Source organism: Rhododendron vialii, chromosome 8a (genome assembly GCF_030253575.1).
Source record: "Rhododendron vialii isolate Sample 1 chromosome 8a, ASM3025357v1".
NCBI classification, from domain to species: Eukaryota; Viridiplantae; Streptophyta; class Magnoliopsida; order Ericales; family Ericaceae; genus Rhododendron; species Rhododendron vialii.
In genome coordinates, this window is record NC_080564.1 from 11,237,809 (window position 1) to 11,252,674 (window position 14,866).

Genomic DNA, 14,866 nt, shown 5'->3' on the forward strand with positions numbered 1-14,866 from the left:
TTGAATCACAGAATTTAGTAGAACTAAAATCTGTCCAGTACTTCATATATACTCCTATCATGCATTATATAATCCCTCTTAAATCCTTTAGCCCATTGAGGGACGTTACATCAAACTCTTCCCTTGATTGTTTCAAGAAACAAAACCCTTCTTCTAGCTCTTGATTGATTCATGAAGACGAGAAAATGTCAGAACTGGTAAAGATTTATTGCCCCCTAAACTAAAGATAGGGCAAAAACGAAAGGAAAACTTAGGGACTCTATGTGATGATATTGTATTCCATGCATGTAATGCTCATAATCTAATTTCCTCCTATACATCGATCGCATTTGCAAAATTTCGAGCCCGGCTTTTTCTAACCATAGCTTCCCGATTTTCTCGTCCCCCTCTTGTTCCATTCCACCAGACTCATTTCGGGACGACTATAGTCCGTTTGACGTCGTACTTGGAGAATCTGGTTGTTTCCGAATGTGGATCCTGTATTTCTGCAATCACATGCTTAATTAATCGTGATACGCTGTTTTGGATCAGGAAAATAAAGGGTCAGAAAATAGTAAATGAAGTTGAAGTAAGTTCGTTCAAGTAAAATCACCTGTAGATGGCTTTTTACTTCATCGTTTGTGAGGCTATCCACCTGCATGAGCTCTTTGATATGCTTAGGCGTAGCTGCTAAAAACGTAGATATCCGGAATAAGAACGTAGCTGTTCAAATACATTAATTTGCTGTGTTGTGAATGGAGTAAAAAATTTAATCCAAACTGTTGACTTAATACCCAATATTTGTGAACAGCACTACTCGGTCGATAGTGCCCTGCTGCAAGTTCCAACTTAATAATTCGTTAAGAATGTGGTACAGGGTCCCTATTTTTTTCGGTAGCCAGTTGTCAGGACCAATTTACGTGCACATCGACTGATCTTAACATTTAGGCAAAACCCTAGTGACTCTGATCGTTGCTGATAGTGGATCTTAGACTCGAAGATGTTAAGAGAGATAGTTACCCACATTAATGGGGCATTGTATTTGTCTTGGTGAACCATATATGTTTCCCAAAACCATATTCAGATCCACAAAAAATCTTGTGTATTTATGTAAATCATTGCTTTTGATTCTTGCTATTTTCATTTCGCATTAAGGGTGTGTGCCACTAATTAAAATAAGTACGTACTAGTTTTTTGAATTAAAGATTATGTATTGTGAGAGAGTAACCTGTTTCGTAAAATGTATACTTTAGCAGAACGGGACCTAAGTAGTTCATCATGCTAGCAATCGTCAATAAGCATGTGCATATATCCATGCAACTTATAAAATCAGGTTAGAGTCGAGTCGATGATCTACTTGCCTTGTGCTCCTCCAAGCAGTCCAAGAGCATCAACGAACCGCCGATGCAACTCCGGCGACCAACACCGCCTGTGCTTCTTCTGTTGTTTAAAATGCTGCTGCTGCTGTTGATGTTGCTTTAATTTGGTAGTAGTATATGTCTTCACTTGTTCGGTAACAGAGGAAGAATCCGAATGTTTACTGCTTCCTTCAAGATCCAAATTGGTTGAACCAATTCCACCCACCGGCTTCAAAAGCAATTGACCTTGCTCCAGTAAACCAACCTTTGCCGATGTCACTTCGAATGGCACAAATGCCCCTCCCCTGTTCTTCAAATTGCAGGGCTGTGAAGGGGTCTTGGTTGCAGAGCCATCCCCTGTTTTGTCTCTCTGCCATCAATAAGCAAAAAGGAAAATCCAACCTTAACGTCTGCATTTTATGTGATGTGTGTTTGGATTATGCCATAGTAGTAGTCCTCACTTTCCTGAATGGTGCAATCACAACTTGCTTGAATAAGGTGCGAGTTGACAATGGTGCGCCCTCGCACGTGACAACTGGATCACGAGCAGGGACGGACTCACTTGGGTGACCCTTTGGTCATGTGCCTTCACTCAAAATTAAATGATTGTACTTATGGTTTTATATATTTTCAAGAAGGAAAATGATAATGTCTGTTGGTACTAAAACTCTAGTGTACAAAAGGCTTATACCATGTGCAATGTATAAAACTTTTATGCACCGAAGTTTTGATACCAACAAAAACAATTTTGAAATTATTACTACCCTAGAATAATTGTACAAGCAACAGACAATATTGAATCATGTCACTTTTATATATAGCTTAAAATGTACTCCTTCCGTTCTAATTTAAATGCTTCTTACCAAAAATCAGTAGAATTTTGAACAAAAAATACATATTTCTACATATTATTATTTTTTATTTTCTTACATCAAATCAAATTAAAGTACTCATTGAATACTTTAATTTGGTGTAAGAAAATAAAAAAAGAATTATTCTAACATCCGCTCAAAAGGTGTAGGATAATACGTAAAAAGTGCATCGATATTTGAAAAATGTGTATTGATATTTGTGAAAGTGTACTAATATCCGTGATATATGCATTGATATCCGACCTTATTTGGATTTATTAGCATATTATCATCCACCTAGTATGCAGAGCTTAGCAAGACCTATAAAAAAATAATATGTAGATTTTTTTTTTAAATTTAAAATTGCACAAATTTTCGTAGGGAGTATTTAAATTGAAAGGGAAAGAGTAAATAAATTCCTCTCATTTCGTGCATCAACTTTCTCTCTGAATGTGGTTTGCTGTCAACTTTATTGATTGTTAGTCCAGTTGGGGTATTTACTTTTTTTAATAATCACAAGAAAACATGTTAAAAAGTCACAAGACGTGTCATTCTGTAATTCTTTTAGATTAATTTTAATATATCTTTGACAATATTTGTCGACAAAGGTTTTAACTTTTTTTTATTTATTTCTTTTAGACATTGTAGACAAAATTATGCATTATAAAATTTAACTTATACCTCGTAACAGTTGTGGAACAATTTATCACGATACGGTTAATATTTTCTCCTAATGTTTATAGTATATCAAATTTCTGAATCCATCGTTGATCACGACCGACCACTATTACTAGCGACCTCAAACTCGCCACCAAATAAAAAAGCAAAGAGTTTGACCCCGCACCTTTGATAGGACGCGGGGGGCTGCTGTCCCCGAGGGGACAACAGCGTGCTGCTGCCCCAATTTTGGGGCCCATCCAGGTCTCGCTCCGATGATCTGAATCGTTCACTTTGTAGAGCTCGTCGAGTAGAACAACTATGCAAAAAATCAGCTTAATTTGATATCATTAAGTAGCTGATCGGAGCCCATAAAACTCTTAGTCCATGGGTTACAGTGGATTTAATCCAATGTTTCGGATCCATTCTTTTTAAAATAAAAAGGTTCCGATCAAGTACTTAATGATATCCAATTAAGCTGATTTTTTGCATAGTTGTTATACTCGACGAGCTCTACGAAGTGAACGTTTCCGATCATCGGATCAAGACCGGAGTGAGCCCCGAATTCGGGGACAGCAGCCCGCTGCTGCCCCTAAGGGGACAGCAGCCCCCCTCCCTCCCCTTTGATAACAGTACTACCCCTGGTGGTCCTGCATATCATACTCTAAATTTGACCAAACTGTTCATATTCATAAAAAAAAACTCCATCATCAAACGTAAAAATCGCAAAAAGCAGATTCCTCCTTCTGGTCCAATTTATTTGTCTAATTTTCAGATTCCAATATTTGAAGGAGCCAAAATAATTACTTCTACCAAAAAATGTCGAATTTCCAAGAATACCCCTTAATTTTTTTGTCATTAAATGGAACATTTTCTGATGCAAAATTTATCAAAAACTTGAACAAATATTTTGGGGCATTATAACCGTCAAAAAAAGTAGACAAAATAAATTGGGACGGGCACAGTAATAATTATCGAAGAATTTTACCGATTTGCAATTTTCACACTTAGCAGCACTACCAGCGGTCCACAGCTTAGCAGAGCTCATCCAATTCCTCTTATCCCGTGAATCACTGGAAACTTGCTCTGGTCTTCCATTTTCATCAGAATTTCCCATCAATTGTATCAACTCTTCCGTCACCGGCTCAATTACCTCGTTGCTGCTTCTCTCGCTCTGCATTCTCTCCTCCTTCAGCCTTTCAATTGCTACAAAACCCACAAAACATTTACCACGTACTCGTAAAACAAATCAAACAAAGATTGTATATATAGATGCAGAGATATAAAAGAGAGAGAGACAGACCATCGGTCAAGAGACAAATGGAGAGAGGAAGTTCACGTTTGAAGCCATCGATCTTTTTCAGTTCGTGTTCTAGCGTTTCGAGATAACTACCGATGTTCGATGGTTTCTGAGAAATTCCGCTGATCATCGAGGGTTCTTTGAGCAATTCGAATATGGGTTTGGGTGTACCGTGAATCGAGCTCAAGTCTAAGGTCAATTCTGTTGAATTCATTCCCATCTCTCTCTCTCTCTCTCTCTCACACATTTGACGGATAAACACGAGTGATACGTATATGTATATATATTGTGGGGGTTGGGGAAAGGGGTCAGAAAAGTGGAAGTGGAAAAAGCAGAAACTTGGGGATGAGGAAGCGAAGATTCGGTGGTTCCTCGTAATCGGGTCGTCGCGTCTCAGAGTCGACTCGGTTAGTGTGGCTGGGTCAAAACCTGAGTTCGCTCGGGGGATACTGTTGACTCTGTGTAGATTGTGGTGGTGTAATTATTTCTGTACCCTCTCCTCCGAACGAATGATGGGTACAACTTGGGAATTCTTGCAGGGGTTCTTGGTCTTTTCACTCACTTTCAAAAAGTCTTCGCTTTTTATGGGTACATCATTTGATGTACACCAAATACACACCGTGTTGTATGAGACCCATATCGGAATCACATAAATATAATCGGAGCCGCTTAATTTATTTAAAATTTACTTTTAAGAATCTATATAAAATGTCAACCCAGTTGCATATCAGAAGGTACTTAATCAGTTCTTTACTCAATTTTTTGACATGAATTTGAACACAGAATCGATCAAGGCCCGATATCTGACTACGTTGATTTTATACATAGAACATTGAAAATATATTTTAAATAAATTAAGCGGCTCTAATTATTTCTGTGGAATCTCAGGATATGTCATACACAACGCGTTATGCATTTGGAGTACACGAAATGGTGTACCCATAACAGCGTGGATATCCTACATAGGGAGTATCAGGGTAGTTAATGCAACGTAATCTGATTCTTTGGATTCTATATAACCTCATTTTCAACTACTGCTTTAAATACAAATCAGATTCAAGATCTACACGTTCTTCCACTTGAATTCCACACCCCTTGCATACTTACGGCATCCACATTTCTCTCAAAATTCTCCTCTTTAAACTAAATTAAAGAGCCAAAACAAGGAAAAAACATCCAAAACTCCCTTTATCAGCCTCTCTTCCTTCCTCTCTACTTTGAAGAAATTTTAGTTTTGCTACAGTAGCTCGTTTGGATAGACGAGCTTCTGTTCACTTGCCTCTGATTTTTATATTGTTTCTCTCTCCCTCTCTCTCTCTCTCTCTCATAATTGTTGTGTACCAGCGCCAGCGGTCAAAGGCAAGGGAGACTGGGAGAGTTTTTTTTATTTATTTATTAGAAGGAAGAGTTAAATGGAGTATTTAATTGAGGTGAGTTTGATTATTTATTAAGAGAAGAGTGAGAGTAAAGAGTCTAATGCAGTAGTTATTTTAAAAGTAGATAGCTAAAATAATAAAGTAACCTTTTGAGGTGTAAATTGGTCCAAAATATAGAGAGTCTGGTGCGGATGCTCTTAGAGGCTATTTCCACCAAACTATATGGACTAAAATTTTTATTTTTACGGATTTCTAGGTATGTCATTTTTCTCACGTACATCAACTAGAATACTATTTAGCAAAAATAATTTGGCTATTGTCATTAACCTAAAAAAAAAAACCCGAACACGAACCCTAGCTTAGAGCATCTCCAAAACCCCCTCTCAACTTGGGCTATGTTAGGAACCACTGCCTAGTGTAGTGGTTCCCTGCCACATCCCTTCTTTTAGGAGGTGGAGGTTTGAGCTTCTCCGTGGGTGGTTTGGGGTTAAGGCTATGGATAATTCATGTACCCTTTTGTGCTAACCTAACACATTCCGCTAACCCTTGCTAATTATACCGTGTGGCAAAAACAAAAACTTGGGCTATGTTGGTTATTATACCTAGTCAAACTCAAATTTCAAATATTCTAAAAGGCTCTCGACTTGCCTAGCCACTTTGCCTTTGCGTACTTTCACTAGTTAGTTGTGGAGAGCAAACAAGACTAACTAACTAGTCTACCCCTCTCTAATTCTGTTTACCTTTTTGGCACCCAATTCTGGAGTAATAAAATTATTCGGATATAGAGTTATTGAAATTCATTGAAAAAATTGGAATTTGCAAAGTAGATAATTTTTTTTTTCCCACTTTTTATTAGGCAAAGTAGAGAGTAGTGTTGGAGATACTCTTATCATATATCAAACCCTAAAGATTAATGTGAACACTCCACTTTCTTATAATTGCAATCCATAATTTGTCTTTTAGTGCTTGTGTAGAGAGTAAAATTTTAAGCACTAAAGAATAATAGAAAGTCTACAGACACATACAATCTGTGCACAGCTTGTGCACAAATTTCATTGTGGAGCCCACCATAGGTCCCACACAAATCATCCGAGCCGTTCATTAAATGTAAAACATTTGTTCAAGGGTCTCTGTAAAAAATAATCTCAATCCGATACCTATAGGTACTCGATCCAATCATATAACTTTTCATTATCCGAAAATCTGAATGAAAAGTTAGATGGTTGGATGAAACACTTATAGGTATTGGATTGAGCTTATTTTTTACGCGGACCCTGAAAAAAATGTTTTACATTTAATGAACGGCTCGGATGATTTGTGTGGGATTCGTGATGGGCCCCACAATGAAATATGTGCACAATCTGTGTACAAATTGCTGTGTGTGTAGCACAGTTCAAAGAATAATTTTGGACTAATGGAGTGCGTTTGTTAGAAAGTGGAGTGTAAAAATCATTACCCATGAGATTATCATCAATGTTTCGATAAACAAAAAGAGATCATCTTCAACTGGCTTATTATGTGACACATAATATGGCCAACTACGGTTCTTTTTGATAATTTAAGTCGTTCATTTTGTATGTATATTTATTTTCGTAATTCGATCATGCAAAAAAGTATGTTGATCGAACACTAATATTCATTGTACGAATCACTTTCGTTTCAAAAGCAATAGATTCGACGAGCATATACTGATGTCCAATATTTCAATAACAAGTTAATTTGAGGCTTTAAAAAAAAAAAAAAAACAACGACGACGACAACAACAACTCGGATTGGTGAACGTGACTCTAGTACTGAATCTCATTTTTTAAATTATATGAGGATCACAATAAGAATTGTTTGATGGAATTAATGAACCCTTCTCTTTTTTTCGAGAAGCACTCAGCAAATGCAGTTATATTGATAAAAAAATCAAGTACAGCTATACGTACGGTCCAAAGACCTAAACAAAAGAAAAGCCGAAAAAGAAAAAACACAAACCCCAAAGGTCCATCTACAAAAACAGTCTTCATTCTCATCCACCGTCGTATATTTAATTTGTTGCCGCCATCGTCGATATAACCGTCCTTGCTGCCATCTTTACCTTAAGATTACGATAATCAGAAGTGTATCAGTATCAAAACCGTCATCAGATGGTTCCATCTCTTACCATATGCAAACACCTTTAATTTTTCTTTGAACAACAAAACTCGTGAAGAAAAAAGTATGTTGAATTAATTGACAAGAATTAAGATTGGGGAAATAAAACAAGAAGGACCTAGCTAGTCCCTCAACACACATTTTTCTACCTTATTATAAGATTTCTATAAAACCAATAATACTATTAGGAACTTAAAATTTCTTTAATAAAGGTTTAAAATGGTTAGTTTAGGGCTCAAGGAGTGACAAAGATGTACATATGTAAATAAGGGCATATTCGTCTATATACAATTCACACTAGTGAACTGCATGATGCGGTTTGGGCACGTGACACTCACCATGAGCGGATATTCTCTGAATCTCCGATCAAAACATATTTGTTTAGAACTATTTTGACGATCTGAAAATCCAACCTTCCATAAACAATCAACAAATTTGTTTGATAAATGTGATTTTTTGTGTGCATGGTCTAGATCCTAAGATATCTTAAAGGTCGATTTAATTAGATCATCAAAGAGGTAGTTAGATGGGACCAAGCACTCAAACTTTTTGCTGCAAGTCTCATGAAGGATTGGAGAGAAAGCTGAATTTTACAAGAAAATAACACAAGGGATGCCAGTACCAATAGAAGAAAAGTCAAAATCCATTAAATAAAGGGGTTGATAATATCAACTTGATATTGCTGCTTATTAGCTCCAACCAAAGACCCAATATTATACTAAAAGGTTGCTGTATAAGAATCTAATTTTGGAGTGTACAAAGAATCCGTGAAACAAACTCAAACACAGCTAACTCGTACCGACACTTGCGGTTGCGGGGGATGAATGGGTGATAAGCTGTGTGGTTGATTCGGATAGGGTTGAACATGGTAAATCCTCTCATCAACCCAAATCAGTGGGGTTAGGGAGAAATTAATGGGTTAACAATCATAGGGGGTTTGACATCTCTCATAAACTCGAACCCTATACCTCCCTCTTAGAAACAGAAGGATACTACAACCAGATGGGCTAAGAATCACATGTAATTACTATTTTTTTTATCGGAAAAAATAACATTTTATTAGGAATAGGAAAAGAAATTTCAACCACAAGTTGAAAGTAAACAGCCATAGGGACAAGCTCATAACAACACCTAACCAAATAAATACAAATGAAGCACAAACCACCTATAAGGCCGAGAAAGCCCAAATAATACAATAAAACCCAGTCTAAAGAATACCCAAAACCTAACCCTAAAAAACAGCACAATCACCCCATCGCTTCAAACATAAACATCCACCATCATCGGAAATCACACCCCGACAACCTCCAAACCACCAATGGCCACCCACGGAAATAGACCCTTGAACACAAACATCACCAAATCTGTCGCAGAAGCTTACCCTGCTGTTAGGTGAATACCGAGCCATTCAACAACGGCCACGGCAGGAGCCAATGCCGATCGCTCCATCAAGACCCTAAATAACCCTCGCCGTTAAGCAAAATCGGAGACCCAACAGTAACTCCAACCGGGATACAAAGGGTAGACTAGCAGCTGAGAAGACGGGGACAACCACGACGAAGGTAGGGAGTCGAAAACAAAAGAGGTGAGAAGGAGAAGACATAGGATCGAGGACCATACCAGAGTCGACTCCCAAAAATGGCTGGAAGAGATGCAATCGTTGATATCTAAGGACGCTAGCCCCACCACCGGAAGCCACCATCACCACCGTCTCGTTACCTTACCGTTCGGTTTTGTGATTGGGAAAAAACAGAGAAAAATCGAATGTAGAGGGGAAGAACAGGGGGGAATGGGAAGGGAGAGATAAGAGAAAAGACAGATAGAAGAGGAGAGGAGAGGAGGGGAGACACATGTAATTACTCTTGCTTAAATAACCTTGTTAATCTTGTACACACACACTCTCTCTCTCTCTCAAAGTTTTCCCCCCCCCCCCCCCCCCCCCCCGCCTTCTGATAGTTTGTTTTTGGTTCTATTTTGGTTGTTCTCTATCAGGGACGGCAATCAGGGGCAGCGACAACAAGGTGTGGTTACAGCGACCATAGGCAGTGATGATCAGAAAGGTGGCGAGAGCAATGTGTTGTTACAGTGGCAACAAGTGGTTTTGAGGGGCTGTTGCGGTAGCGGCAATTTAGGAGCCGTAGTAGTTTGGAGATGGAGATCTGAGGTTCTATTGAGGGCGACTTTTAGGGTTTGATTTGAGATGCTTTTGTTTTTAACTTTCACTCAGTGCGTTTGGCCTACTGCTGGTTGTCACTGTTGGGAGAAACTGGTTTGGGCTTAACGGTGATGGGCGGTCCTGGCTACTAGTGGTAGTGGTGTTGTTCGCGGTTTGCCGGGTCTCCGTGTCTTGGCCCTGGCGCTTTTATTTGCATCTTTGGTGGTTTGGCGTGGTGCTGCCGATGAATATCGAATGGTTGGCTTGCGGGAGGTTTTCTCTTGCAAGTTCTAGAGGTGGCGATGGTTGTTCGTTTGGCGCTTGTGGTGGAGGTTACGGCATTGGTGCTATAGGATTTGCGACTTGCTAGGGTTTGGTTTTTAGGTATTTTGGTTTCGGGCTTGGCCCAATTAGTGTTAGGGCTTGACCCATTTGGTGTTTCATACAATGTTCTATTGGATACTAGATGTACCCTTAGTGAGTTAATTTAATACGGAGTAAAATTTATCTGTTGCCGGTCTAAAAAAAATCTTGTACTCTCGTTTTTTTTGCTATATTTAGGACTTTTTTCAAATTTGTTATTATTTGAATTTTTTCGTATTTATTAATTTTGTGCCAAACTTTTATGGATTATTGATTCATCTCGATGAAAGGAATCGAAAAAGTAAAAAAGTCAAGCACAAAACTAACAAACGGAAAAAATAAATTAAATAAGGACAAAATTTGAAAAAAATAGGAAAAGTGGAAAAAATTAGTGGAAGGGATCTAAATTCCATGACTCCCGAAAGGGCCAAAACCAACCCGGATGCATCCCTTCAAATAATTGCTCCGGTCAAATTGAGCATTGTTGTAGATGGACTGGACATCATGACAGAATCAAGGTCCACGTCCAATGTGGACCTTTGTTTCAGTTTATCTTACCAAACATTACAAGAATCTGACAAGCACCCATGCACACACACGTAAATTCCCAAATCCAACAAGAGATTCGCAAGTTGGTTGTCAGTCGGTTTCCGTGGAAAATTTCGCGGCTAGTGAAACCACTATTGCAATCGTATAGTTAGGCTTTGTATTCGCTTCTCCGACATGATGTTTTTTTTGGTTTTGTTGTGGTATTGCAATCGTATAGTTAGGCTTTGTATTCGCTTCTCCGACATGATGTTTTCTTTGGTTTTGTTGTGGTCGTGGACCTCGTGGTGTGTATTACGCTTTTTCTCTTCCTGTTAGACCAACTCTAACCAAATTCTATATTGCTTCAAATCTCTATATTGAGGAAAATTTTGTAATTTATCTCATCTTTTTTTCAATTTTGCGTTCTTTATGGAAGAATTTTGAAAGGTTTCATCATCCTTTTTAGAGATTTGGTCTTAAAATTTACTTTTGCATCTCTAAAAATGAAAGCCTCACCTTCATTTTAGAGACCAAATCTCTAAAATGACAAGTGGTCCCTCCAAAATTTCTCTATGAAGTACAAAAAGTTGAAGAAAGAGGAAATAAATTACAAAATCTCCTCTCAATACAGAGATTTGGAGCGTTATAGAACTTGGTTGGAGTTGCTCTTATAATAGATGCACATGGTGGGTTGCAACTTTGATGTTTTTATAACTTTCTTATATATATTCTTCCACCGGGGAAAAAAAAAAACAGTGGTGCTATCCACATAAATAAGAAATCTGTGCCACACGGACATATTCTTTGTGGACCCATTTTGGATTCCAAAAATATGATCGAAGCCACTCATTTTATTTAAAATACTACCATGTTTATGGTCCCTTCCAAAAATCATGATATAGGTAAGGGCGTTTCCAATCCAACAGAGGCCAAACATTCGAAATATTGTGGTCATTGGAGAGTTTGTCTGCTCGTTAACTTCAAGACTCTGAATTTAGTCGAACTGTGCACAAGCTGGCCCAGACATCTAATTATTAAAAATTTATACAAATTAGGCAAACAAATATAAACGAGAATTATTAGTGGAGTATTTGTTTGGGACTGATCCACGACATATGTATCTTATTACCACTCCCTCTGTTCCATATTGAGAGTCTCATACTCTCTCTCTCTCGCCATTTTTCAAATCAAAAAATCAACTATTTCCGCGTATAATTATTCGAAATTTTTCACACCATAATAAAGATATCGATTAGTACTTTAATTTGAGGCGAAAAAATTAAAAAAATTATACATTGGAGTAGTTGATTTTTTTTATTTGAAAAATGATACTCCCTCCGTCCCTAAATAAGTGTCCGGCGCGCAAAACTAGGCCTTCAAAAAGATGCATTTGTTTCATTAAAAAAATTAAATTTTTTTCACAAATCAATAGATAGGAATGAGTTTTATTAGATTGTGAAAAAAAATGAAATTTTTTAACGAAACACATGCATCTTTTTGAAGGCCTAGTTTTGCGCGCCGGACACTTATTTAGGGACGGAGGGAGTACGACTTTTCATAGTAGACTTTCAATATGGAATGGAAAGAGTAATAAATTTCCTTTTGGTGATGGATAGGGAAGGCCCCAAAGTCGTCTGTGTTTTCATTGATGCTATCTCATGCAAAGGACATTTAGGAGGTTTTAATCCTTCACCGTCTGTCATGTGAAGAAGGATCTCTGTACAAAGTCAGGATATTTGGCTCACCGATCATGTAGAATCATTTTGTAAGTATGTATTAGGTTTTGAATTCGGAGTGACGGAGAAATATTGGGTTAGAATAAAGTTTGGAAAAAGAAGTCTCTAAAATCTTTACATTTTTTTTTCTCTGGCATATGTAAAATCTTTACATCGATATTTAAATTTCGTAGTATTAGATCGAACTTATGTAATACGGTCCGAACACCCTGAATTATGTATAATCAGCTTTATGGAAATTCTTTGTCCTTTTTGAGTAGAGAATGTGTTTCTTTTTTTCCTCTCTCCTTTATGTATGCATGCAGCCTTTTGGCTTTGTGAAACAATCACAAGTCAAGTATTATCTAAAATTTTCAAAATTCGATTAATGCTTTGTTATCTGTAAGGATTATTATTCTTGGTTCGATCCTTCTTGTACCACAAGCTTACGGATATCATAATCTTCTTGTCTCGACAATAGGTTGTCATTTCGGATTCAAATGGTCGTGCCTATGGTTTCTGTGGGACCCACCTCGGGTTCCACACAAATTTATCCAAACTGTTCAAAAAAAAAAATTCTAAAAGTAGATTTTTTAGCGGTTCTTTAAAAATCAACTCGATCAAATATTGGTAATAAGGGCTTTTTCAAAAATTATAGCGCGAAACTGAGAGCAATCTTCTTGCTCGACAATAGGTTGTCATTTCGGATTCTCATACGTTCATTCCGGACCATAGGTTTCAAAAAAAACTCAAGTGTCATGTGTTCTTTCTAAAGACCTTTTTTTATGGAACCACAATTTCTGAGCAGGGACCATTTCACATGGGTCCCATGGGGCCACGGCCCCCACTCAATTTCAAAAAATTATGTTAAAAAATCAGTTTAATCGAATATTGGTAAGAGCTTTTCAAAAATTGTAGCGCAAAACTAAGAGCAATCTTCTTGCTTGACAATAGGTTGTCATTTCGGATTTTCATGCGTTCGTTCCAGATCATAGGTTTCAAAAAATCTCAAGTTTTATGTTCTTTTTCGACCGCAATTTCTAAGGACCTTTTTTTCTTTCTTTTCTTTTGAACAATTTCTGAGGACCTTGGCAATGCCAAATTTCCATAGTAGATATTTATGCTTGTTCTTCTTGAAAAAGCAATGGTTCAGAACCACCACAAAAACTCGTCAAGGTGCCTTAGCAAATGTGTAGTGCCAGTTTCAGAAATTGAGAGATTCTTAAAACCAGCGGTACCAAGCCATTTGTTCCTGATATTCTTCACAATCAGCCTGTCAAATCTGTATACAAATGAAAGTTTAGTTTGACAAATTCACATCACAAAAAAGAGGGAGTGATTATAAAAAAATAAAATTTGAAAACCAATTACCATTTGTTTTCGTGTATGTGTTCTCTTGATACGAAATCTTGCAACAAAACTAAAATTCCTCCATATTAGCAGGAAAGTGTTTCCCATAACGGTCCCATAACTTTCTTGGTACCTTAACACAAAAAAATTACGAAAAAGTTGATTTTTTTCATCCTTTTTTTGCAACTAACGCGGCCTTAGTGGGATTACCACTTTGGTTGGAGTAGAAATTATGAATTTATTTTTTAGTTTGTTGTAATTCTAATACCTATATTCTCCCACCACCGCTTCTAATCAAAAGGAAAAAAGAAAGAGGTCTATCTACGCACTGATCCAAACAATGCCAAATATTCAAATGACATGAGATCTCAATGTCCATGGGAAAAGAGAATCCACTTCGATGAATTTGCTCTATAAAAAAGTGCATTTGATTCCAGCGACTCACGCACCTTGATTCCCTTTGTACGTCGCGGAATATATCAGGAGATTTACCAGGGCTGTGTTTGGGTCATGAATTTATCGAGAAATTTATCGAGAGAAAAGAAACGGCAAACAAAAAGATGCAAGTGATGAAGCTAAATTTAGTCCGTAGTTTTTCGAGTCCGTTTCCTTTCCTCTGATAATTCGGCTCCAAATTCAGCAAGACAAGCATACTAAAGTTTAGGACACCAAACCACAACTCAGATCAGCATAACCGGGGCGTTGAGAGATTGCATTTATTCCAGGTAAGAAGGAATTTCCACAGAAGAAAAAAAAAAAGAATTTAGCAGTTTATCCAACAGTATCACAGATTGCATAAATTTTAACAAAAACCATGCAACAAAGATAGAAATCTGGCAGTTTATCCTACAGTATCACAGATGGCATGAATTCAACAAAAATCATGCTAAGTCTAGACAAGGTGGGATAAAAGTAGGAGGACTTGAAACAGTATCACAAATGATAACTGCCAGAATTTGGTCAGAATGGCCATATTAAATATCTCAACAAGCTAGCAATCTACACACTTAGACGGTCCTTACGTAAAGCGGATTAATTACACAAAAAGCAAAAAATAGCGGACACCCTGATAGGAACTGAAGGCTCTTGTTGAAG

The 14,866-nt window shown here is 37.4% G+C and overlaps 1 protein-coding gene across 2 annotated transcripts; it reads right to left on the minus strand.

The window, feature by feature from the left end:
• LOC131336599 (transcription factor HHO5-like) lies at positions 1–4,415 on the minus strand. 2 transcript variants are annotated; one of them, XM_058372497.1, is made up of 5 exons: positions 4,149–4,415; positions 3,834–4,051; positions 1,341–1,707; positions 593–669; positions 1–477 (listed from the first exon to the last, which is right to left on the minus strand). In XM_058372497.1, exons 1-5 carry the CDS (start codon positions 4,390–4,392, stop codon positions 409–411), a joined length of 975 nt encoding a protein of 324 aa, XP_058228480.1. In that variant the 5' UTR covers positions 4,393–4,415; the 3' UTR covers positions 1–408. The 2 variants fall into 2 exon arrangements, with proteins under 2 accessions (XP_058228480.1, XP_058228481.1); XM_058372498.1 differs by having other exon boundaries at positions 1–485.
• Positions 4,416–14,866: the final 10,451 nt, after the last annotated feature.

Bases quoted from the DNA above. Each gene is read 5' to 3' on its own strand.
- LOC131336599 (XM_058372497.1), bottom strand. From the start codon at position 4,392: ATGTGTGAGAGAGAGAGAGAGAGAGAGATGGGAATGAATTCAACAGAA. The intron at 4,052-4,148 runs GTCTGTCTCTCT...TGGGTTTTGTAG, and splicing joins CATTTGTCTCTTGACCGATG to CAATTGAAAGGCTGAAGGAG. The intron at 478-592 runs GTGATTTTACTT...GCAGAAATACAG, and splicing joins AAGTAAAAAGCCATCTACAG to GATCCACATTCGGAAACAAC.